A 24,491-nucleotide genomic window follows, 5' to 3' on the forward strand; every position below is an offset into this window, starting at 1 on the left:
ATGGTCAGTCTCAAGGTTACATACACTGATGAACAACGGATGGTCAGGTCTCAACATTGTCGAGTGCAGTGACGCGTGTCTGGCAAATAGGATCATGGAGTCACAGAAATGCTAAGAATGGTACAACGGTGACGATCCTAATGCAGGGAGACATTGGGTAATGCACTGCAAGAGCAGGGGGACAATGTATTCACTCGGAAGGGGAGGGAAGAGGGGAGGGGGTGGGAGCGCAAAAGTAACAATGACACGGACAATGACATACAACCAAGAAGAGTTGCGCTGGTGGAGATCCCGCAGTTATGCTCGTTCTAAGCCCCGAAGTTAGAATAAGGCTGAGCCGAGGGTCGGTGTTGATAATGAAAAATAAAAGTAGTTGATTAAATCAACCAAAATCAATCAATATATTTTTTGTAAAATATCGATAAATCAAAAATTCTTGGGAGGTATGCTCGTTTAAGGATGAAAGAAACGGGGATCGACGGAAGAATGGCGGAACCCATCAATTAAGTATTATGATCATTACGACAAAAAGTAACAACTGAGCCAGCAGGTGGATAAGAGGAAAGCATTGCCGGGTCTCCACACACGGGAGAGAGAAAGCGATGAGGGGAGAGGAGGAGTAAGAGAGAGAGAGAGGGAGGGAGAAGCGAGAGGGAGAGGGAAAAGTAGCGAAGAGGTGTATTTTGGAGAGGTCGTAATTGGGGGGAAAGAAAGAAAAGGGCGAAGACTAGTTACTACTTAGTGACTTGCTAAGTTACTGCTAAGTTACTACTAAGTTACAAAGGCAAAAACCTCCAGAGCCGCTGGGATGGAGCCAATGCGACCATCGACAACCAGACGATGTGACGCTGGCCGGTCAGTCGACTACCATGGATTCGTCCGTTGGCTCGATCGGGGCCCCAGTCCGGGTCCCTCAAGGTAGACCCAGAGATTCAATTGCCCATTCCTGGTCTCCCATTGATTGATGATGATGGGATTCTCCTGCTTGTTTACTCGTGCTTTTTTCTATTTTTTATTTTTTTTTTTTTCTTTTTTTTCTTTTTTTTCTTTTTTTTCTTTTTTTCCTTCGTCGTGGTTATTTCCCCTCCGGGGCAGCGCCGTTTCCTTCTTCCCTTTTCCCCAATTGATTGACCAACGTCACCTTCTCCTCTTCTTCTCTCTTGCTTCCTTATCGGAGACGCCGCTACTTTAGTGCAAGTCCAACTATGAAAACAATGGTGCTGTTTTCCCATCTCAATTATCTATTCTGTTCCATTCAGGGAATTATCTCCCTCTCGTTCCATTACTTCCGCTTACTACTTTTCTCCCTCTACTACTCCGCTCTGGCTACTACTGACCATTTCTATCTCGAGTAATCATCCATTTTCTATTCGGACAAGTCCTCATCGATGGGTATAGTAGGGACTTTCTGGACAACTTCGAAATCTCTCGGTGTTTTTCACGAGCGACAAACGCGCCTGTCTATTTCACAAATAACTGGGAAAGAGATGGAGAGCCAAAAGCTAAGAAATAAATTGCAAAAATAAACGAAACTTGGAGCCAAACAAACCATGTGGTGGGAAAGTGGGGCGATACCTCCATCTGTGATGCACAGACTTGAACATCAATGCCCGTCGAGTCAGAACCCGGTGGCTCTCCCACCCTTAGTCTACTCAGGGCGTTGTCCTCCACCTCTCCCATTTGTTGCTGATACCGTGTAGGTGGATAAAGAAGCGTAAGAGAGAACGGTGCTTCGGCCTCTTCGCTTGCCTGGACGCGGTGGTATCTGGCACACGAAGTCCCGTTCTGCCTCTCCGGCTCAACCGTTATTTGGGAAAGCTAAGTGGCATCAGCCCCCCGTATTCCAGCCACACCTTCATCAACTGACCCTGAATTGTCAAGTAACAATAAGCTCGTCGGTTCACGGCGTACAAGGTCCAGATTCATCATCAAGACGTTTATGGAATCCATGCTCCAAATTTCCATGGCGATAGTGAGATCGTTGTGGACCCTGAGATGGTGTGGTACCGATTACTGGCTGTCCAGCTCTTTGTGGAAAAAAAGCTCGCTAGCATCGTGTAGTAAACATACGACCGTAAGCACGATTATCTGGCTTATTAGGGGTAGGACCTTCGCAGACGGTGTCTGGATTCATCATCACTGTAACCGTCAAGTGTCGATGTCAGACACTAGACTCCGAGGTCGGAGAGCCGTTGAGTGACGGCGGAGCAGGGAAAATTAGCCTGCGGAGTGCGGAGCTCCCGAGATATCCAGCAGGCAGACGTCCCTGGGATCTGCGTGATAGGGGTAGTCTAGGGACCGGCAGACCCTGCAACAGCAGAAATAGGCATTGGGGGTCACTCCCTGGAACCCCCAGCGCCGCTTTACAGCTGTTCTTCACAACGGTAGGCAGGGAAACACTCTGTGCCTCACCTTCGGATCGATTCTGGCATTGTGATCGTCAAGACTACATTCATATCAAGCTCTTTTTGGTGCCTACTCCGTAGTGCGTGAGTACTAGTCAAGTGGAGTCTTCCGAGTACCAACAATTTGCATATTAGCTGGCATGAGGCCTGCGCAAGCGCTGATGATAGGCCCAAAGTTGCCGTTCACCGGTTATTCTATGACCCTATCTGCAATCTATCCAACATTATTAGTCTGTGACTAGCGAACAATCACGCCATGTGATAGACCTTTCGGTAGCGCTTGGAGGGTTGCAGATATCATGCGCTCTTGGATGTACTGCCCGATGCTGGCCATCACAATGCGACTAACCCTCGCGAGCAGACCGGTATCCGTCAAGCAAACGTTCACCGACGCTGCAAGAATACCATGCACGGCCGTGACTGGAGTAAGTACACCCTAGTCACCAAGCTAGCTGATGCCAAGCATTTATGCTTGCATCTTAACAGTGACAGCAAGCATGATTCGTACACAATCCATATTATACAGTCTGTCCCCCTTGATCTAATTGGCTTTGAAACATTGATGGCTGGGATAGAGGCCAAACTACTCCGTAGTGATAGTGCAATGCCGGGGTAGCATGGTCCACAGCCGGACAGGTTCGCTTTCGCAGATACTACGTCTGGTCTGCTAAGCAGGTTAGAGTAGGATGTACAGTATGGGAGGAGTGGAGTAGTCTTCAAGTTAGTTAATTAGACTCTACGGAATGATGCAACCTCAGGCCATGCATGATTCTTCGACGGCAGTCCAATGTAGGAAGGGATTGGAGAGGTTAGTACGGCCCACGGTAGACATCACAAGGCAGCTCAGAAAGGATGCTCCAAAGCGTCAATTAAAGCCTATCATCCAAATGGTCGCCATCTGTGGATGAAGCTCTTCACCTGGTAACGCTGTTTGGGTTTGACCGGGGAGGAAGGGCATCAGTGTAACAAGAGGGCGAAATGCTGGGTTGCTCTCGGAACCCCCCGCCGAATGGTATCGCTGGATCGGATCGCGATCTCCCCACATTCACCTCTGGTCTTACTTTTTTCATCATCATCCTCCCCTTCACCAACCTCCATCAACCTTCCATTACTGCTACCGTTTAAGTAGCGGGTGGTAGCCAACATGGAAAAACTACCAACTCAATCCAAAGCCGACAGTTCCGGCTATGTCGACCTTTCCGAGTCGTCCGTGGCGCGACCGATCAGCACCCGTCGCGACCGGGTTGTTACTCGGCTGGCCGCATGTCTGGGGCTCATCACCATCGCCTTCCTAGCTTTATCGTGGACCCCCATCTCCATTTCCGGCCTTAAGCTCTTTTCGTGTCATAGATGGAGAAGACACCATGATGCTTCGTTTCCCCCGGACTTGGGCGCGGAGGAAGCTCCGTTGATGAGTGGCCCACTGCATGAGCTGTCCACCCTCGACGGAAGCCTATCCTCGAGTAACAGGATTCCCCTTGAGGCTCACGTCATGAGTAAATGCCCCGACGCTCGGGACTGTCTCCAACAGCTTGTCCTTCCTGCTATGGAGCAGATCAGCGATAAGGTTGACTTTAAGCTGTCTTTCATCGCCGCGTATGTAGACCTCCTGTCCTTTCGGCTTCCCAGTTCGGAACACTGACACTGCCCAGAGTATCCAACAAGTCATCGGAGATCCAATGCATGCACGGTCCCACCGAATGCATCGGTGATATGCTCATCCTCTGTGCGGCTAATCTGCCTTTTCCGCCTGACTCCGGTGCCATGTGCTCCAAGCAGTCCCGTACTCCAACCATCCGGTCGCTCGGGTTTGCCAACTGCCTTATCAGCTCGTATCCCGATATTCCGAAGCGCGACCTGGTTCAGGGATGTGCTTTGGAGCATGGTATCGACTTTGAGGCTCTGAACAAGTGTGCCAGTCGAGAGTATGATGACCTTGGCGACGACGATGATAGCGACGAGCAGACACCGCTTAGTGGCATTGCTCTGTTGCGCAAGAGTGCACTGCACAGTGAGAAGCTCAATGTCAGGACCAGCTGTACGCTCCGATTGAATGAGTCTACCTGGTGTGTCCGGGATGGTGGAGTCTGGAGGGACTGCGCCCAGGAAGGAGAGGGCAGCAAAGTCTCGGTGCTCGTGGACGAAGTGAAGAAGCTGTGGGACAAGGTCAACTGAGCCTTTGCTGTGCTTGGTGAGATACTAATAATGTGCTATGACTGATGTGACAGCTTTTCCGTGATGCAAATGATGTGTGAGGGCAACCTATGCTATATCCAGTTATGACATGTCTTTAGCCGAACAGTTTGTATGCCTACTACTTAATCATAATCATTGTTTGCTTTCTACTATTCTCGGGTTTCCTTTTCTTTATGGTTTCATATTGTCCATCCCACTCTGATCATTTTAATCCGTTTGCACTGTTCAATGAGCCCACTCATGCTGTGAACATGCAGCTCTGTGCAATAGTTGCGCGCGCAGACCATACACAAATGCGCCCTGCAAGGCAGACCCGACAGCAATTCACTACCTGTTAACATTTACCGCCTAGTATTAATGAGTTGTTGAACAGGTTCGATATCTCTCATCACTACTCTCCTTGACTTTCATACCTCTCCAGTACAGTTGTTCACCAACTCATCAGCAAGTGTACATCTCCATAAGTAAGCGCCCCTATCATCGAGAAGTAACTTCTCCAGTCTCCATCCCCAAGCTTCATCTGACCCTTTACCTATAGAAAAGCTTGCCAAGGCAGCAACCATGGCCAGTCGCGACGTCCAGACTTCCGAGTTCTTCCAGCGCAAAGTGGACGAGCTCGTAAGGAAGTATGATCGCATCACTGAGCCCAATGCTGTTCTGCAAGCCATCCTTCAGGATCCAGAGAGCATGAGGTCTCTCATCGATGCAATTCAACGCCAGGCATCGCTCGTGAGACACCGGTCTAGGAACGTTGAAGACGCAGAGATTACTGTCTTTGACAATGCTCTAATGATCCTGTCCAATGGTGGCCATGATACCCAAGACGTCGGAGCGCTCGAACTCTACCTGGCCGAATATCTTGGGGTCTGTACTTTTTCTCCCATTGCCCATGCTAAACAGGCTTTGCATGACTATGACATCCTTCAAGAGACCGTGACCAGAGGTGACTACTTCCCTTCTTCTTTTTCTTACATCTAAATTTATGGATGAACAATTCCTTATTGGCTTCACAGCAACTGCATCTCCCAGCGTCACCGATGAGGCTACACCTACAGAGGAACAACCCCAGTCTCCCGAGCAAGCGCTCAAGACTCACGTCCAAGACAACGAGCACTCTCGTAGATTGCAGCACATACTTCCTCCAAGGCCACCTCCCACCCTTGAGGAAGTTCGTCGCCGCGAACAAGTGGAACGACTGATTCAGATGTACGAAAAGGCCAAGGCTGAATACAGCAAGAAGGACCCCGAAGATATTGACATCAGCTTGGCCAAATACTTCCGCGATACATCTGAAAACACGCTTCACTTTCTACGAGTCAATGACATGTCGGACCATCCCTTGATCCCCGATATCGAGAATTCATTCGAACGTGCCAAGGGCAAAGCTGCTCAGTTGGCGGGCCGCGGACGTCACTTCGACGAGCCTCGTGCAACTACTTCCACCCACAATCATCCTTCCAAGAAAAGAAGGGGACGTCGTCACCGATACCGCGAGGTTGACTCCTATCGTCCTGGCAAGTAGTGATGGGAGAGTGGAAAGGCTGCTGTTGCTCGATAGGCAAGGGTTGGTTTAGTTACTGGCGTTTTGAAGCGTTCTAACCTCGGTGCATTGGGATGGGCGTTTTCCTGTTTTCAATATGGATGCTGGAGCTTTTGAATTGAATTGCAGCGTGGCAAAGCGGGGAATTTTAAGAACGGAGAGGCGGGAGGGAGGAAGCGTTTCTGTTAATAAATAACTATCTACGTAGCTGGCTGGTACTTTGTAGTTAAGAAAATGACATGAAGGCTTGGCGCAAATCGCTGCTTTAGCGGCCACCACGTGCCTCCGATCTGCTTTCTCGATGTTGACTTGCTCCAACGCGTGTACGTAAACCTCCGAGCAGTAACAATTCCATCGCATTCAGGGCGAAGCAGTCAATCCCGACCAGCATTTTTGGTAGTGGTCGGGTCGTTAGACTTTCAGGAGGCATGAATTTCTAAGCCATTCCTACCCCTCCCCAATCCCCCAAAGATGGCCTCCTTGCGCCCCGGCCCGACCGAGGCCATCTCCGTCTCCAGTGGATCTTCGTCCACTCCTCAGTATACGCCTGTCTCCGATCGCTCCGAGAATGATGGCTCCCCCAATCCAAACCGTCCGGCAGCCGGGTCTCTGAGAGTTCAGACGGCCTTCAGCTCAGATGGGGAGTCGTTTACTGACGACGGGTTCGATGAAGGATATGATTCCTACGATGATGTGCAGCCCCTTTCGAGTAGTAGAATTAGCATGCCAAAGTACACGAAAGAGGAAGAAGATGGAGTCATCAAGCAATTCGATCGCAAATTGGTCCCTTTTCTAGCTCTTCTTTATCTACTTTCATTTCTGGATCGTTCAAGTACGTGAATTGTCCTTGGCGCAGCCAAGACCTTCTATACAACCCATCTTAAGATTGGTATCAGCTAACATACGCCAGACATTGGAAATGCCAAAATCGCCGGTCTCGCAGACGACCTGCATCTCTCTTCATCGCAATATGAATGGCTCCTCACGGCCTTCTACATCACCTACATTCTCTTCGAATGGATGACACTCATGTACAAACTCGTCCCACCGCACATCTACATCGCTCTCTGCGTCTGCGGCTGGGGCCTTGTCGCATCTCTCCAGTCACTCGCTACTTCATTTGGAGCTCTCGTCTTCCTCCGAGCAGCTCTCGGCATCACCGAAGCAGCATTCGGCCCTGGAGTACCCTTCTATCTCTCACTCTTCTACAAGCGCGAAGAGCTCGCCTTCCGAAACGGCCTCTTCATCTCCGCTGCTCCCCTCGCCTCATCCTTCGCCAGCAGCCTGGCCTGGATCATCGTCCGCGTGAGCGACAACGGCCCAATTGCCCCCTGGCGCACCCTCTTCCTAGTCGAAGGGTTCCCCAGCATCGTCGTCGCCGTCTTCGCCTGGATGCTCATCCCCGATACACCAGGGAGCGCCTCATTCCTAAACCCCCGACAGCGCGCCATCGCACAGCTGCGCATGGACGAGCTCAAACCAAACCACAAACCACACCAGCAGCCATCGCAGCAGCGCAAATCCTTCAACTGGAAAGAAGTCAAGAAGACCCTTACCGATCCCAAATCCTATATCACAGCCGTGAGCTCCCCCAAAGACTACCACCGTCCCTAACATCCACTCACGATCATCACAGTTCATGTTCTTCGCCTGCAACGTCGCCTTCAGCTCCATGCCCGTCTTCCTCCCCACCATCATCCAAGAGTAAACCCTCCCCCTCCCCCAATCCTCTTCCCCCTCCCACCAACCCTCACTAACCACCCAACCTCCAAAAAAACAGCATGGGCTACACATCCCTAACCTCGCAAGCCCTCTCCGCCCCACCCTACCTCCTCTCCTTCCTAACCGTCCTCCTAACATCCCACCTCTCGGACCGCACCCGCACCCGCAGCCCATACCTAATCTTCCACGCGCTGCTCTCCGCAACGGCCTACCTGGCCATCGCCCTAGCGGGATACTTCCACTCGCACCTCCCGCCCGCCATCCACGTCGCCATCCGCTATCTGGCCGTCTACCCCGCCACCTCGGGGTTCTTCTCCGCCATCACCCTCATCATCACTTGGACCATGGATAACCGGCCCGCGAACGAGGGGAAGGGGGCGAGCGTCGCCTTGCTGAATGTTATTGGGCAGTGTGGGCCACTTTTGGGGACGAGGCTGTATCCAGAGAGTCAGGGGCCGTGGTATGTGGCTGGCATGGCGGTTTGCGCGGGGTGTATGGTAGGTGTGGCGGTTTTGGCGGGCGTGTTGAGGGTGCTTTTGGGGAGGGAGATGAGGGGGGGGAAGGGGGAAAGGGGTGCGGATGGGGAGGGGATTGAGTTGGAGGAGAGGGAGGTGCTTATGGGTGGGTTTGGGGGTGGGCAAGGTGGTGGTGGTGGTGGTGATGGTGGGAGGGGGGAGAAGTTTACGTATATTTTGTAGATTGCTGAAATTTGGTAGCTTTTATAGAAAAAGGATGTTAGTCGTAGGTTGAGTAGTGGGGAATGTGTGGAGTGGAATCTAATGAATGTTTAGATAGATACCAAAGTCATACTCAAACCATGAGGGAATAATTGATAGATCAATGGTTTCTCTCTTTCAAAGGCTAAAGCCTATCGTTTCCATTCAAGCAAAGTAAAAGGCTCATTCAAGCCAAACAGCTATCAAATCATCCCATTAGCCAAACCAGTTCATTTGACGCGCTTTAAAACCCTCATGACCAAAAAGAATGCAACAAAAAAAATAAAGCTGGTGATGAGGCCATGAAGAAAGATAAGAAAACCGTATGTATGATACATCAAAAAGAAGCCATGGGTATGTCCCCCCTTTCCCCAAGAAAAAAGAATCATCCATAATAGTAGGCGACTTTTGAAATGCTCATCCCTTTACACAAAGCTATTTATAGAACTCCTCCCCGGACGGACCCTCTCTAAATACCATTTCCCAACGTGTTGTTAATTTATTGCCAACTCCGGAAGTAGTAGTTTTTTTTCTTCGTGATCATTGACGAGGCAGCTGCATTTTACCATGCCGTGTGGCCACCGTCGATGAGCATGGTGCTGCCGGTCATGAAGCTGCTCGCGTCACTCAGAGCGAAGAGAGCAGCACCTCGGAATTCCTCCGGGTAGGCAAGTCGTCCGAGCATGTTCTCGGCTTCCCAGACAGCTCGGGATGCGGGATTCTGCTGGAACACCTGTTCCACCATTGGGGTGATGATATGGCCGGGGCACAGGCTGTTCACGCGGATACCGTGACGGCCCCATTCCATAGCGAGGGATCGGGACAGCTGGATCACAGCCGCCTTGGAGGCGTTGTAGACGGGAGAGGTCATTCCCTTGTTGGCAATCAGACCGCTCATGCTGGCAATGAGAAGGATGGAACCCTTCTGTTGGTAGTTGAACATCTGCCGCGCAGCAGCAGTGGCCGAGTTGAAGACTCCATTAAAGTTGATTTGCATGACTTCGTTAAGAGCCACCTGCGAGTGTTCCAGAGCGCTCTGCAGGTGGTTGATTCCTGCGGCGGCAATCAAGCCATCCAGTCGCCGGTTCTTGCCTGCGATTTCCGCAAAGAGGTCGTTCACTTCAGACTCATCCCGGACATCAATACGGTGGTACTCCAGGCTGCCACCATAGTTCTTCTCGGCATGCTCTTGAGCGGCGAGGAAGTCGGGGTGGGGGGACTCGAGTCGATCCAGGCAGTAGACTGTATACGAAGATTTAGGTTAGAAGTCGCTCCAAGGGATAAATTTGGCTTCGTAGATCCTTGGAATCGTACCTTTCGCACCAGCCTCCATCAAAGCTTCAGCCATCGCCAATCCGAGTCCTCGTCCACCACCAGTGATGGCGAAGACACGATCGTCGAGGTCAAACTCGCGGAACCGATGGCCCTGCTTGGGCTCGCCTTTCAACGACGGTATCCGGGTTTGGATGTGGTGTGAGCCATGAGAACCTGACCCTGTGGAGTGCAGCCGCTGTGACATAGGCTGAATCATGGCGGATGGTGCCCACGACCGGGCTGGGGCCAGGGCCGATAGCGACCGGCACAATACAGAACGCATGGCGATGGTTCGTGCAAGATTATTAAGTAAATTAAAGATTAAGATATAGACGAAAACGGAATGGAAATCAACTGTGCACGCAAAGTGAAGAGTCTTTGGCTACCACAGGGGCGCGATGGCTATAGAGAATATCGTCGACTTCCATTGTCCTGGTAGGAGAACCTGGGGTTTATAGACCTGGAGAAGACCAACGGACAACGACCCGTCGAAACCGCATAGCTCCAACTGTCGCACAAGACATCCGAAAATAGAAGGAATCAGAAAAATATGATGGCCGCGTGATTGCCTTGATGGGTCCATCGTCAGATTCTAGAGCTGCTTTCACGATGACTTCAAGACCCAGACCACATCATCGCCCAAGACCATCCGTGGTACCAGGGCTGGTCCATGCATAAGCTATGGCCAGGAAAGCTTGCCACAGGGCAACGCAGGGCGGAAAGGCAGGCATCGGACGCATAGCAGAACAATAGGGGGGAATGGTGGTGTCTGAAGCAGGCATCGTGACTTCTCTCATTGCTTGGTTGCTGAACCCGGCAAGTCATCCTGATCATTTGATCGAGGGATGACGATCAATCATTCATTAAAGTGGAATGGCCCACCAGAACGGGATATCCGTGTACGGGGAGACCGAGCTGCTGGATCAGATTGGAACCGACGCTGCTGCAATAGCGGTCAGAACAGCTCCATCAGCGACCCTGACGGGCAATCCCCTATATTGGCCACAGTGAATCAGAGGACTGTTTCTACGGAAAATGAATCCTCGGATGTCTAAGCCGTTCTAATCAGAGAATGATGGTAATGGTGGTGCAAGAGGTAGCGTGCAAAAAGCAGGGTAGAGCTCTCCCCGGCTTGTAGCTCCGAAGGCTTCCATGGAATGGAACCCTCCAATAACGGTCTCGGCATCGAAGTGGTGGTGTAATTAATCTGCCCTCGCAGCATGGAACCGTCCCCACGGCATCCGCGACCCCATCCTGCAGCAAGATAAGAATACAGTACTTTTGGTGGGATCCGGGACTTGAAGGGCTGCCCTTTTCCGGGTATCCTTGCTGCGTCGGCCCCGATTTTCATGGGGTCATTCATCCTTCTAGATTTTCTCCCCAGTGCACCGGTGATCTTCCCCACGCTTTGGGCGGGTTTGAGAATAAGCAAGTATGGCACATGAGAGGTTCATCATTTCATAATCGCAAATGTCGGTGGCCTCAAAATTCGGCGATAGGTTATGCCGGTCTCCCCCCTTTCTCTGCTGGCGGCTCTGAGTTGCCGGTTGTTCCCCCAGAACTCCCATACTGCCATACTCCGCACCCCCGTAATTGACCCAGGGAGGACGTAAGGGTGGTACTTTGGCCACTATCGCACGAAGCTTCCGAATAATGACAACCCGGGATGGTACCATGGATGACTCCGACGGCATATCATTGTCCAACGATCGGAGCATTCCAGGGTGCAGATTCCTCCAGATCTGCCAAGCTCGCCCTGCCTCCCCATATTCGAACCCTTCTTCTTTTGACCTTTCACCCCCTTACACAATTAGCATTCGATCCATCTTTTTTGCGAGACAGAAGTCCAGTGGCAGCCGTATGTGCGAGACAGGGGTGAGAGCCAAGGCCAGGAGTCGGGGGAATGGGGAATGGCGGGAGAATCCCAACGTAGACCGAAAGAGAGAAAAGAAAACAACAAATCCTCCTCTTCCGTACCGGCCAGGGTGACTTTCCTATTTGGGTAATCCGTGATAGGACCGAACACTGATCATGTGCATCGTCAGACTTTTCACGTTTGTTTATCAAATAAGGTGCGCAGAGAACAGCTGTCGCGATCCTGCAGGCAGTCTAGACTGCACCGACCGTCCTGATGGGTGACCTTCGTTTCATCTCTGCACAACTGGCCATCTGCCAGGACAAAATTCAGACCTCCGGCATCTCCATTCGATACTAATTATGCATGTAAGCATGAACTAGCATGTCAGCAGGGATTAGTGCTTGATTATGTCTTTTCAATGAGACCAGAGAGTTTGCCCATCCGGAAGCATATCTGCGAGTCTATTGATTGATTGGAAGCCCCGTGGAGTAGATTGTAGCATCCTGTCAATGCGGCAAGATCGGTTATTGTTTAATTGATCGTTTGGAGATCCCTTCAGTCTAGACAAAATCTTCAGGCCCAACCACACTTGGACGGTGACCATAACTGCAGGAAATTGGGCGTCGTTGCTTGGGAGAAAAAGGACGCGTGGAAGTAAGTACGTATATGTTTACGCACCGGCGAGAAAGGAAAGCAGATCTCGCCCGAGGTCACGTTCCTCCTGGCAGAGCACATGGGCCTAGAATAGAACGCATTACAGACAGAAATCTATCCATAGCCACTTTCCTACACCGTAAAGTCATGCTATTCATAAATCATAACGTGACATGACAGTCATATCTGTCTTCGCTGCTCAATAGCCAGCCACGGCTCGACCGATTCAATGCAATGTGCCAGCAATGAGCAGCCTGCTAATTATGCCATTTCACCGAAAGTACCTGCAGCAGTGACTCCAAGTCCCATGCCTCCATTAGCATTGCCAAAGTCCAGCTTCATGAGCAGACGGTCAACACCAGCCGCTTTCCGAGGCACGTAGTGGATGGAAGCAGACTCGGTCGCTGAGCCATTAGCTTGGAGCGACCCATGTTCGCGTGAGTCCTTCACAAATTCAAGCATCTGCCGCCCTTCTCCAGATCGGCTGTCATCAATGTCTCGCAGTCGTGCCACAGCGTCCTTAATTCCTGCTTCGACACTAGCCCGCGCAACACTGAGTGATTGCCATATCTCCCTCTCTTCCCCTGCATAGTCTACTAAAGCATCAACAACGCCCTCATCGGTCTCGAGGTCCATGTTGCGCTGGATGCTTTCCAGTCGAACTACTAGTGCAATAAAGTGTTCCACGCTCGTCAGTAAGGATCGAAGGGCTTTAGTAAAGGGTATGTCCGTGAGGAAAAGAGATTCAACGAGAGAAAAGAGATAACGACGATGCGCCGCGGTCAATGTTTCAGGGTCATGCCGTTGGACCATCTGACTATCACCTCCGGAACCAGATTCGGCCGGGCCGTTCATGGCCTGAAAATGGTCGGTGCGCTTACTATTAGCGGAGGACGCGGTTCCAGGTCGTGAGCCCGTTGTTGGGGATCCACCTTCGATCCATTCTCGAAAGTGTTGCCAGTTGCCATTGAGAACTTCTCCCTGGAAGTAGCTCCCTAGTTCTGATAGAACAAAGAGGGAGGCACTGCTCGTTGCCCAGACTGGCCTCATCTGCCGAGTCCTGATGTTGTCTCTTTGTCTGCCGAGTTTTAGTCTACTCTGGCCGTAAGGAGTACTGCTGCGAGGTGGGCCCCACGGGGATGGATGGATCTTTCGAAGGAAGGTATGCTTCCACAAGTCGCCCAAATGCATCTGGGCGCGTCGGATACCAAGAATGTAAGAGTGAATCTTCGAGTAGACTGATATATCAGAGGCGGACAGAAACAAATCGAGAGGCGAGCGGACGTGGACCGAGAGACATGTTGGAGTGGGGAAAAGAAGATCGTCAAAGGCGACGTCCGAGATTCTAGCATTCATCTCAGACCCAGCAAGATCGGGAGACAGTGCTGGGATATTGTCAACATCCTGTTTGATCGACAGCCGAAGCAGCTCTTTTGCAAGATCAAGCTCATCGTCTGCGGGATCTTCTTCGGTTTGCAGCGAGTAGAGCTCTGAGAGCGTCTGTGACAGAGCAGTCACTACATCTCCTTCCTTAATAGAAAGCCCCCTAAGATCTTCTGATGGGTTATGTCTAGAGGCTGAATGCCCGTGTTTCCGATACCTCTCTTGAATGCGTGTATCCGCATGAGATACCAAAGCCGTTGCAAATTCGCCCCGTCGGAGTAATAGAAAATCGTGGAGAACTGAGAGGACTTCGAGAATCTTGGGTAGTGGGAAAATCTTGGAGAGCGTGCTTTGGGACAGAGAGAACCGGATGGCATTCACGGCACTCGACAGTCTCGACGCTGATATAGGTGATTTCAATGCAGCAAGCTGTTCTATAAGTTCCGTGTGTAGTGTGACGGAAGTAGTCGATAAGCCTGCAGAGGAGTTCGCAGCAGGTGCATTGCGCTTTGCTCTAATGAGATTCAACGTTTTGCCGATGAACAATATGGATGAGGCTGTATGCGCTGTTACAAACTGGGGCAGGAGCCCTGGATGCACGACGAATTGCGTGGCAGCGGGCGGTTGATCATGGCTTGCATTATCGCGTTGTATGAAGAAGTCGGATCCGCCGAGGATGGGGAGATTTCCGTACAGCAACCAGGGGGACAATTGCCTCATCCAAGCAGTCTCTGCGATACCAACCAAATGCAAGGCCATGTCTTTCAGGTCAACGTACCCTGTTCGCGTTTCCGCCCGAAGGTGGTCGATCAGAGCCACGCCAGTGCAAAGCTGGTCTATATTCCGGGAGTCTATGGGCCATATCAACCTAACCGTCTCCCACAGCCATTCCAATCGTCGCGTCCATGGAGAAAATTCGCCAACAATCGTCGACAATGGCACGATTCCGTAACCGCCCACATAACCACTATCCTCTACCAGAATCGATTTCTCCACTTCTAAGATTTTCCTTTGGAATTCGCCCAGATGACGTGAACTTATAGCCGTCGAGACTGCGCGACAAATAACAGAAGGGTGGGAGGAGGAGATTGAGGCGGTATGTGTTCGTAGTTCGGTATGGAGACGGCTCAGACGGGCAAGAGAGGCGAGGAGGGCTTTCTCCGGAGGGGAAACCAAGGGAAAGGCATCTTCAGAGATAGCACTTCCTTCAGTCTCTGGATTGAAAAGAGGTGATGGTTGACCCGAGAGGGAGAGGAGGATCTCGTGGAGCATTGTGCGCGGATCTCTCTGGAGACGATAAAGTCAGATATCTAGACAGGCCCAGAAGCACCATAGTAAAGAACGAACCTTAAGGAATGATCCTTATTTTTTCTGGATTTATGACGCTGCCAGTATAAAAGTCCACATCCAAGAAGTTCGTATCGACACATGTGAAGAAGTTACCCTAGAACAAGCCTCTCTTATAAAAAAGGCACGGGTCACCGCGTTGTTCGACGCAGTAAAGCCGCGGCGCGTCGCGAAAGAGGTGCGGCGTAGAAACGATGACTGAGGATTGACTCTCGTTGACTGTTAGACATCAATGTTGGACAAGATTGAGGCCAGGCTTTATCCGGGACCGACAACCATCTGGATCCGAGCGCCTCCGCCGAAGATGCCTCATCACCGCCGCTTCAGCTGCTTTGGAGCTCATTGTCACTGACTGAATGGGAGTTGCCGACTCGCTGCTGGGCGTGTCCGCGGGGCTCCAGCCAATGAGTGGCGGTAAACCCGCTGAGTCAGCCACCGACAGCTTGTCCCTCTCTCTTACGTCGCCGCTGAGAGAGCTCGCTGCATTAGTGATCCATCTTTCTTCCTTCTTCCCCGCCTCTCCTCACCCTTTCTATTTTATATACTGCGATACCTGTGCCTTTTCTTTCATTCTGCTTCTAAAAGTCTTGCTCTTGCTCTAGAGTATATTGTCCGTCTGTACTTGGCTATCGCTTTCATCTCATCTCGCCTTGCCCGCTTCCGCGTACCTCACCGCTCCTACCCCTCCTACCTGACTCTCTACATCAGGAGTATACTGCCTGAAAGTCTTGCTCCAAGCGGCAAGACTTTCATCTCAAGTTTTCACAATTCCCACCGAAATTCCCGTTCGCGACGCTGCGAAGCTGGGAAAGCGAAGAGCGTCTGCCGACAACAAAGCTCCGCCGGAGAAGAAGATCATGACTGTATGTATGCCCCATCACCCCGGTGATACCATAACAACTTCTTTGGTCCATCTTCCGTTACTGACCAGACTTAGGACGCCAAGATGCAAGTGGATAACCCACAGGAGACTGTGGAGGCGATCAAGCAGGGAGAAATCGATGAGTCGTTGTACAGCCGGCAACTGTAGGTGTTCCTTCCCCATATCCGTTTGCCACTACGAGACAGATACTGATGGGTTGTGATGTGTTCAGGTATGTCCTTGGTCATGAAGCTATGAAGCGTATGGGCTCTTCAAACGTGCTTGTCGTCGGATTGAAGGGTCTGGGTGTCGAAATCGGTGGGTACAACATCTTGCGTATCATCTGAACAACTTATTGATTGCTACCAGCCAAGAACATCGCCCTTGCCGGTGTGAAGTCCCTCACATTGTACGATCCTGCCCCTGTCGCCATCTCCGACCTGTCCTCCCAGTTCTTCCTCCAGCCCCAAGACGTCGGTAAGCCGCGTGCCGAGGTCACAGCTCCCAGAGTTGCAGAGCTCAACTCCTACGTTCCCGTCACGGTCCACGAGGGCAGCAACATCGCAGAGAACCTCGAAGAGTTGAAGCGTTACCAGGCCATTGTCCTCACCTTGACTCCTTTGAAGGAGCAGCTCGCGATTGCCGACTTCTGCCACAAGAACGGCATCTACCTTACGATCACGGATACCTTCGGTCTCTTTGGCTATCTCTTCAACGACTTTGGAAAGAACTTCACTGTCGGTGATGCGACAGGTGAGGAGCCCGTCAGTGGCATTGTGGCGGCTATCGACGAGAATGGCTTGGTCTCCGCTCTGGATGAGACCCGACATGGCTTGGAGGACGGTGATTTTGTGACTTTCTCCGAGATCAAGGGTATGGAAGGTCTCAACGGTTGTGCTCCTCGCAAAGTTACTGTGAAGGGACCTTACACCTTCTCTATTGGTGATGTCTCTGATCTGGGAACATACCAGAGCGGTGGCATCTACTCTCAAGTCAAGATGCCTAAGTTCATGGACTTTGCTCCTCTTAGCGAACAGATCAAGAACCCCGAGTTCATCATTTCCGACTTTGCGAAGTTTGACCGGCCACAGCAATTGCATGTTGGTGTCCAGGCACTTCACAAGTTTGCAGAGAGCCACAATGGCGATCTTCCCCGCCCTCACAATGATAGCGATGCCCAGGAAGTGTTCAAAATTGCCAATGAACTGGCTTCAAGCCTCGAAGAGAAGGTGGAGCTGGATGAGAAGCTCATCAAGGAGCTGAGCTACCAAGCCCGTGGCGATCTGAACCCCCTGGCTGCCCTGTTCGGAGGCATTGCAGCGCAGGAGGTCTTGAAGGCGGTCTCCGGGAAGTTCAACCCTGTAAAACAGTGGCTTTACTTTGACTCCTTAGAGTCTCTTCCTACCTCCATCACCCGCTCTGAGGAGGCTTGTAAGCCCCTCGGCACCCGTTACGATGGTCAAATTGCAGTCTTCGGCAAGGAGTTCCAGGACAAGATTGCCAACGTGAAGCAGTTCCTTGTGGGAGCAGGTGCCATTGGGTGTGAGACGCTGAAGAACTGGGCCATGATGGGTCTTGGAACTGGCCCTGAGGGAAAGATCATTGTGACCGACATGGATCAGATCGAAAAGAGTAACCTCAACAGACAATTCTTGTTCCGTAGCCGGGATGTTGGCAAGCTCAAGAGCGAGTGCGCTTCCGCTGCTGTGCAGGCAATGAACCCTGAGCTGAATGGTAAGATTGTCACGCTCCGGGACCGTGTCGGACCCGACACTGAGCACATCTTCAACGAGGAGTTCTGGGAAGGCTTGGACGGCGTTACGAATGCCCTTGACAACGTGGACGCAAGAACCTACGTCGACCGTCGTTGCGTCTTCTTCAGGAAGCCTCTTTTGGAGAGTGGAACTCTCGGTACAAAGGGCAACACTCAAGTTGTCCTGCCTCGCATCACTGAGTCCTACTCTAGCTCCCAAGACCCGCCGGAGAAGACCTTCCCTATGTGCACTCTGAAGAGTTTCCCCAACCGGATCGAGCATACTATTGCTTGGGCCCGGGACCTCTTCCAGACATACTTTGTCGGCCCTCCCGAGGCTGTCAACATGTATCTGTCCCAGCCAAACTATATCCAGCAGACACTCAAGCAGGCCGGTAACGAGAAGCAGACGCTGGAGCACCTGCGTGACTTCCTGGTCACCGACAAGCCCTTGACCTTCGATGACTGTATCGTTTGGGCCCGTAACCAATTCGAGGCGCAGTACAACAACGCTATCCAGCAGCTTCTTTACAACTTCCCGCGCGACTCCAAGACATCCTCTGGGCAGCTTTTCTGGTCTGGACCTAAGCGTGCGCCTACTCCGTTGAAGTTTGACAGCGCAAACCCCACTCATCTTTCTTTCATCGTTGCTGGTGCCAACCTCCACGCTTTCAACTACGGCATCAAGAACCCTGGCGCCGACAAGGCCTACTACAGGAAGGTCGTTGACAACATGATCGTTCCCGAGTTCACCCCCAAGTCCGGCGTCAAGATTCAAGCGAATGAGAACGATCCTGACCCGGACGCTCAGGCCACTGGCTCGTCCTTTGACGACGGTCAGGAAATCCAGCGCCTCGTGGACTCTCTTCCATCCCCCAAGGATCTGGCTGGCTTCCGCTTGAGCCCTGTTGAATTTGAGAAGGATGACGACACGAACCATCACATCGACTTCATCACCGCTGCCAGCAACCTGCGTGCCGACAACTACGATATTCCCCAGGCTGACCGCCACAAGACCAAGTTCATTGCTGGCAAGATCATTCCTGCCATTGCTACTACGACGGCGTTGGTGACTGGTTTGGTCGCCCTGGAGCTGTTCAAGATCATTGACGGCAAGGACGACATTGAGCAGTACAAGAATGGATTTGTGAACCTTGCGCTTCCATTCCTGGGCTTCAGTGAGCCTATTGCCAGTCCCAAGGGCAAGTACATGGGTAAGGAGGGCGAGGTTACAATCGACCAGATCTGGGATCGCTTTGAGGTGGATGATATTCCTCTCCAGGACTTCCTCAAGCACTTCTCCGACATGGGATTGGAGATCAGCATGGTTAGCTCTGGCGTTAGTCTCCTGTACGCCAGCTTCTATGGGCCGTCTAAGGTTAAGGACCGTCTTCCTATGAAGTATGTACCCCCGGTAACCACAGAGAGTATTACAGTACTAATCGCTTATGATACAGGATGAGCAAGTTGGTGGAGCACATCAGCAAGAAGCCGGTTCCGGAGCACCAGAAGAACGTCATCTTCGAGGTGACTGCGGAGGATCAGACGGAGGAGGATGTTGAGATTCCGTATGTGATGGTGAAGCTGAGAAAGTAGAGAGGGTGACCGGCACGAGGAGCAGAAAAAGGCCCGTGATCTCTCTGGATATGTCCGTTTACGCACTAGACGCCACAGTATAAGTAGTTTTTATCTTTTCAATTAAATTCTTCTAGGAATATACTACTGTCTATGTTCCGCGTTTTTCGAGAATAATCTTGACTAAGTAGCAGAGTAATCAGCTAGTTAACTAGTGATTCCACGAAGGCTAGGGATTGATTGATTAGTTAGTTATTACTGAGCAAGCTGTTTGTCAGCGGGAGGCTCAACCTCCCGTTATTAACCCCTCCGTAAGCAATGCTGTAAGCAAAGCATCACGTCATTGGCTCCCCGCACCCCATCGGTCAGCGTCTGGCCTCGTATCGCCTCGTCCTACTTTTTGTATATGAACGAGCTCCCTGCCCCTCCTTGCCATTGCCATTGTTCCTCATGTTTCCCGCTCTCCATCGACTTCGACAAGTCTCGCAACATATCTTGCAACCCAAAGCTATTTCCAGATATTCCAATCCAGCTACCTGCAGAAGCTCTTTCTTCCCCGCACAGCCTATCTTGAATTCAGCACGCACCATGGCTGTAAGTCACTACCAATTCAGCTGTTTCGCTAAATAGTATCAAACCTCCTCAATTAACAATCTACGCTCATCCAGACAGGTAACAACGGCAAGATCACAGACTGGGTCAATCCCAATGACAAGTCGGGCGAGTTCAAGCGCCAGACATCAGTCTTCCGCAACTGGATCTCCAGAGAGCCTGGCGCTCAATTTCCTCCCGAGAAGGGCCGTTATCACCTCTACGTTTCTTACGCCTGCCCTTGGGGTGCGTCTCTCTTCCTGTCCCCAGACTAAATCTACACATACTAACGCCGCAATTCCTCGCACAGCCCACCGGACTTTGATCACGCGCAAGCTCAAGGGTCTTGAGGATATCATCTCCTTCACCTCCGTCCACTGGCACCTAGGAGAAAAGGGTTAGTTTTTTCACACACACACATTGAGCAATCCGACGCAAGAAACTCACAGAATTAAACAACAGGCTGGCGCTTCGCAACCGCAGAAGAACAACAACCCGAAGAAAACGTCACCACCGACCCTCTACACGACTACACCCACCTGCGCGAAATCTACTTCTCCAATGACCCCGACTACACCGGCCGGTTCACCGTCCCCGTCCTATTCGACAAGAAGACCAACCGCATCGTAAGCAACGAGGTAAGCACATCCCTCCCCCTCCCACCCAAACAGAGTGCAAAGCGCTAATCTTCCTCCGACAAAAACCAGAGCGCCGAAATCATCCGCATGCTCTATTACGAATTCGACGACCTCCTCCCGGAAGCCTACAAATCCATCGACCTATTCCCCTCGTCCCTCCGCACGGAGATCGACTCCTCCAACGAATGGATCTACAACGACGTCAACAACGGCGTCTACAAGTCCGGCTTCGCCACCACACAAGAAGCATACGAGAAGGCCGTCACGACGCTGTTCTCCTCGCTCGACAAGATCGAAGCGCATCTGTCGGACTCGAAGAACGCGCCGTACTTCTTCGGCTCGGAGATCACGGAGGCGGATATTCGTCTGTTCACGACAATCATTCGCTTTGATCCGGTCTATGTGCAGCACTTTAAGTGCAATATTCGGGATATTCGGTCCGGATACCCGGCTATTCATCGCTGGATGAGGAAGTTGTACTGGGATGTGCCGGCTTTCAAGGAGACGACGAACTTTGAGCATATCAAGTTCCACTATACCAAGAGTCATAAGCAGATTAATCAGTTTGCGATTACGCCGGTTGGGCCGTTGCCGGATGTTTTGCCCAAGGATGAGGAGGTTAGGGCTGTTAAGGGTGCTTAGGGGGAGTTCTTTGGTGGATTTAGGATATGTATATGTTAATAATACTATAAGGTCTCCGGTATCATTTGCAAATATGCAAGTAGTTTTATTTCAGCTGAATGTGCAAGCTATGTATCTCTCTATATCCATGTATCGACGCAGCAAGTGCGGTGCGAGGTATGACCCTACGTACAATTAAGGGAAAAAAGGTAAATGAAAAAATGAAAAACAGTCCACCCCGGCGACACCCCCCATGTAATTCAATGTACAGAAGACAAAAGCAATGTGAAACTCCATAGCAATGCTTTGTCGCGCGACGCCCTGCCATGCTAGTCAAGCCGGTCATGCGACTCTCCCAATCCGTGGGGAAGCTGGCTATCCAAGTGAAATAGTATGTAGATTTCACGATACCAGCAATGAGTGAGAAGTAGTCAAAGCCATCGGGCTGTTCAGCGAGAAAGATGCAGCAATAAAAAAGAGGGACGGGGATCTCTAACGGGGAGTGGTGTGTGGACAAAGGACAGATCCACATTATCGCCCTAGAGAGATGTCGATGTGCCCGTGGGGGCATTATGGGTATCTCAAACGCAATGTCTAAAAACGGTGGTAAGTAGAAGGAAATGCGAGAATATGGCGAAACAACTGGTAAAGTTCCAAGCCACGGCATCAATACAGCCAACTTTGTCTGAGCGGCAAGAACCCGAGACTTGTTCTGCTAAAGCCGTCTATTTCAACCCGAGCATCCGCTTCGAATTTTCATAGACGACATAGCTGATGGACACCGCAGGCGCGACCTTGAGAAGATTCGGCGTCAGCCCTTTGTAAAATCCACGCAGTCCTTCGGTCTGTATAGTCTTGCGAGCGACGTCTCCAATGCCGTTGTAGGTCGCGGGATGCAGAACGGTGCCCTGGGCTTGCATTCTCGTCCTGAGAACGTTGAGTGGATAGACAACCGAAGCGCCAAATCCTCCACTCATAGCGCCAATCGCTCCGGTGGTGAAGTTGTTCAGGGGCACGTCGTCCTCGTGACAATTGTTCAGGCGAGCTTTCCGCGCTATTAAGGCTCGCTTCATGTATTCGAAAGTAGACAGATCGATGGCAGCGTAAGGAAACATGCCGACAAGGCCAAGTGGCAAGCCACGGAAAAAGCCAAGTAGGCCGTGCTTGCACCACACCTTTTTGAACGTAGCTGCGATGAGCTGGTTTCCCTTCAGGCCACCTTCGACGGTGTCACACTGCATGCGACTAATAGAAAGTTAGTTTCGTAGAACGAGCGAAGGATACCAATGGCTGAGGACATGACTTACAACTTTAAGGTATCAAGAGGGTAGACGAAGCACCTGCATATGCGTTAGATCGGCTATATTGATGGAAGTATGCTACTGCGACGTACTGTGCAACCATTCCACCGCAGCCTCCGGACAGGAACTGCGATACAGGCATGAGGCGTTTGGGGTCACCATGGCCCTCCAGGCGGGCGAAAGCACGCTTTGCAGACTGTCGCACGTCAGTCACATGAAGACAAATTTGGGTTGCATCGAGCAGTTAACTCACTTCATAAGCACCGAACTTGATGGCTGACTCGGGCATGACTTTTACAACGTTCAGACCGTTGCCTGTGACAGTGAGAAATATGTCATTACAAAAAAATTAACGAAGAGACTTACCTGCGAACAGACTCCGGATACCGCCCGCACGCCACAGATCTTTCACAGCTTCGACGAGGGTTTTCGACGCCTTCCCCGCTGCACGCAAAGGAGCGCCATCCTTCGCTGCGCGGACAGCTGAAGTTTTCACGCCGGTCTGAGCAATGAGATAGACCTTAAGTCGGTCTAAGGGTGCGGTCGCTGTCCTGGACACTGCGCCTGCGATACCACCGGCAACGAAGTAACCTAATTGAGGAGTGCTTTCGGTCAACTTCTGTTCATAATATCGGAAGGACATCCACATGGCGACGATCCTGGGTATGGGCAACCACTCCAGTTCCAGGTCATTGTCTAAGGGTGTAGAGTCATCCTCAAACGCGACCCCAACCTTGGACACGCCGGGGGCTTCCGCGTAGGCTGAAGGAATCAAGAGTGTCAAAATGTGCACTGGGAAAACGTTGGAGAGGAGGTTCTGTAAGGCCAAGATATAACGTTTAAGAAACGAGTGGTCTGTACCTAAGCCCTGCAGATCATTGATGTGGACATCTCCTTCCGGGTTAAGATTTCCCGTGGCGGTGTAGTATGACAAGACAGCGCGGAGGTTTGAGGACGAGTAGGCCGGCAGGAAAAGAAGAAAATCCCTGGATACCAACAGGTCATTAGCTGGAGACTCCAGACACCTTCAGCTGACCGCTATAGTACGTACCTCCACTCCGCATACGAGATGACGCCATCTTTATTGCTATCGACCTCCGCGAAGAATTCTTCCAGCCTTGCGTTGGAGACCGTGACCCCGGATTTCGAAAAAGCGGTCTTGAGCTCATTCTTATCGATCTCGCCGTTATGATTGTGGTCTATGCTCTCGAACAGTTGCCAGAGGCCGATTTCGGTATGATCCACGAAGGTCCGGAATTCTGGTGAACATTAGGTTGGAAAAACGACTGGCGTCTATGGCCAGTGACACTAAGGAGGATATGAGACGCTATGGGGGGGTGCGACGCATGATCTTACCAGGATAATCTATGTAGCCATCCCCGTTGGTATCCACTGCCTTAATGATATCGCGTAACATAGGGTCCGCATTCTTGAGTGCTGTTGCATCCCAAGCCGTCAGGTCATCTGCATCGAGCCGCACGGGATCATGTCATGATCGTGACTTACGGTGATCGATCTTTTTTAGTCCTTTCTTTAGACCATTGAAGTCAAGATGACCTTCACCCTTGGTATCCAAGCGCTGCCAGAGTTGGGCGACTCTCTGGTCCCGATCTTTTTGCGACTCGCCAGTGTCCATGTTCGGTGAAAAGTGATTCTTATCACAACTGCGTCATTATTTTTTTAAGGAGGGGTCGGCGGATTTGAAGAGGAGAGATTCCCTGTCGCAGCAGGACAGAAAGTGAAGGTGAGTGAATAATTTGGGCATCGAAAATCACTGGCGGGTGAAATTATGAACGAAGTGTTAATCCGGTGTTCATGATTGTCGATTCAAGGTCAGCTGGGGTGAGGCCGACAGCCGTGAGAAATCCAGGCGCGATGATTTGCTTTCCTTACGACATGAACCGGAAGAAAACTAGACCCCGGCCCGGTCGTCACCAAATCTCCCGGCTATTCCCGTTTAGGCGCCTTTCACTCCCGCCTTTCAGTCTTGCCTCCAGTTCGGCCCCTTCGGAGTC

At 51.4% G+C, this 24,491-nt stretch overlaps 8 protein-coding genes across 8 annotated transcripts; 5 read left to right on the plus strand and 3 right to left on the minus strand.

Moving 5' to 3' along the window:
• Positions 1-3,549: 3,549 nt before the first annotated feature.
• On the plus strand, positions 3,550-4,580 carry AtWU_02375 (GILT family protein; the record flags this gene model as incomplete). Its single annotated transcript, XM_035497489.1, has 2 exons — positions 3,550-4,001; positions 4,058-4,580. The coding sequence occupies 2 exons, from the start codon at positions 3,550-3,552 to the stop codon at positions 4,578-4,580; spliced, it is 975 nt and encodes a 324-aa protein (XP_035353382.1).
• A 582-nt stretch (positions 4,581-5,162) lies between these two features.
• On the plus strand, positions 5,163-6,123 carry AtWU_02376 (uncharacterized protein; the record flags this gene model as incomplete). The annotated part of the gene is made up of 2 exons (XM_035497490.1): positions 5,163-5,544; positions 5,615-6,123. The coding sequence occupies 2 exons, from the start codon at positions 5,163-5,165 to the stop codon at positions 6,121-6,123; spliced, it is 891 nt and encodes a 296-aa protein (XP_035353383.1).
• A 489-nt stretch (positions 6,124-6,612) lies between these two features.
• AtWU_02377 (putative MFS transporter) lies at positions 6,613-8,561 on the plus strand (the record flags this gene model as incomplete). Its single annotated transcript, XM_035497491.1, has 4 exons — positions 6,613-6,973; positions 7,052-7,722; positions 7,778-7,845; positions 7,922-8,561. 4 exons carry the CDS (start codon positions 6,613-6,615, stop codon positions 8,559-8,561), a joined length of 1,740 nt encoding a protein of 579 aa, XP_035353384.1.
• A 580-nt stretch (positions 8,562-9,141) lies between these two features.
• AtWU_02378 (putative short chain dehydrogenase/oxidoreductase) lies at positions 9,142-10,176 on the minus strand (the record flags this gene model as incomplete). Its single annotated transcript, XM_035497492.1, has 2 exons — positions 9,142-9,821; positions 9,894-10,176. The coding sequence occupies 2 exons, from the start codon at positions 10,174-10,176 to the stop codon at positions 9,142-9,144; spliced, it is 963 nt and encodes a 320-aa protein (XP_035353385.1).
• Positions 10,177-12,666: 2,490 nt separating this feature from the next.
• Positions 12,667-15,060, minus strand: AtWU_02379 (putative gamma-tubulin complex component GCP4; the record flags this gene model as incomplete). The annotated part of the gene is made up of 1 exon (XM_035497493.1): positions 12,667-15,060. The coding sequence occupies one exon, from the start codon at positions 15,058-15,060 to the stop codon at positions 12,667-12,669; it is 2,394 nt and encodes a 797-aa protein (XP_035353386.1).
• A 932-nt stretch (positions 15,061-15,992) lies between these two features.
• ubaA (E1 ubiquitin-activating protein ubaA) lies at positions 15,993-19,346 on the plus strand (the record flags this gene model as incomplete). Its single annotated transcript, XM_035497494.1, has 5 exons — positions 15,993-15,998; positions 16,073-16,161; positions 16,230-16,315; positions 16,367-19,151; positions 19,208-19,346. 5 exons carry the CDS (start codon positions 15,993-15,995, stop codon positions 19,344-19,346), a joined length of 3,105 nt encoding a protein of 1,034 aa, XP_035353387.1.
• A 567-nt stretch (positions 19,347-19,913) lies between these two features.
• On the plus strand, positions 19,914-21,196 carry AtWU_02381 (glutathione S-transferase family protein; the record flags this gene model as incomplete). Its single annotated transcript, XM_035497495.1, has 5 exons — positions 19,914-19,919; positions 19,994-20,162; positions 20,227-20,313; positions 20,379-20,554; positions 20,624-21,196. 5 exons carry the CDS (start codon positions 19,914-19,916, stop codon positions 21,194-21,196), a joined length of 1,011 nt encoding a protein of 336 aa, XP_035353388.1.
• A 704-nt stretch (positions 21,197-21,900) lies between these two features.
• AtWU_02382 (calcium-binding mitochondrial carrier protein) lies at positions 21,901-24,112 on the minus strand (the record flags this gene model as incomplete). Its single annotated transcript, XM_035497496.1, has 8 exons — positions 21,901-22,420; positions 22,483-22,515; positions 22,569-22,672; positions 22,730-22,791; positions 22,843-23,462; positions 23,528-23,735; positions 23,833-23,940; positions 23,983-24,112. 8 exons carry the CDS (start codon positions 24,110-24,112, stop codon positions 21,901-21,903), a joined length of 1,785 nt encoding a protein of 594 aa, XP_035353389.1.
• Positions 24,113-24,491: the final 379 nt, after the last annotated feature.

Source organism: Aspergillus tubingensis (assembly GCF_013340325.1).
Source record: "Aspergillus tubingensis WU-2223L DNA, scaffold_3, whole genome shotgun sequence".
Taxonomy (NCBI): Eukaryota; Fungi; Ascomycota; class Eurotiomycetes; order Eurotiales; family Aspergillaceae; genus Aspergillus; species Aspergillus tubingensis.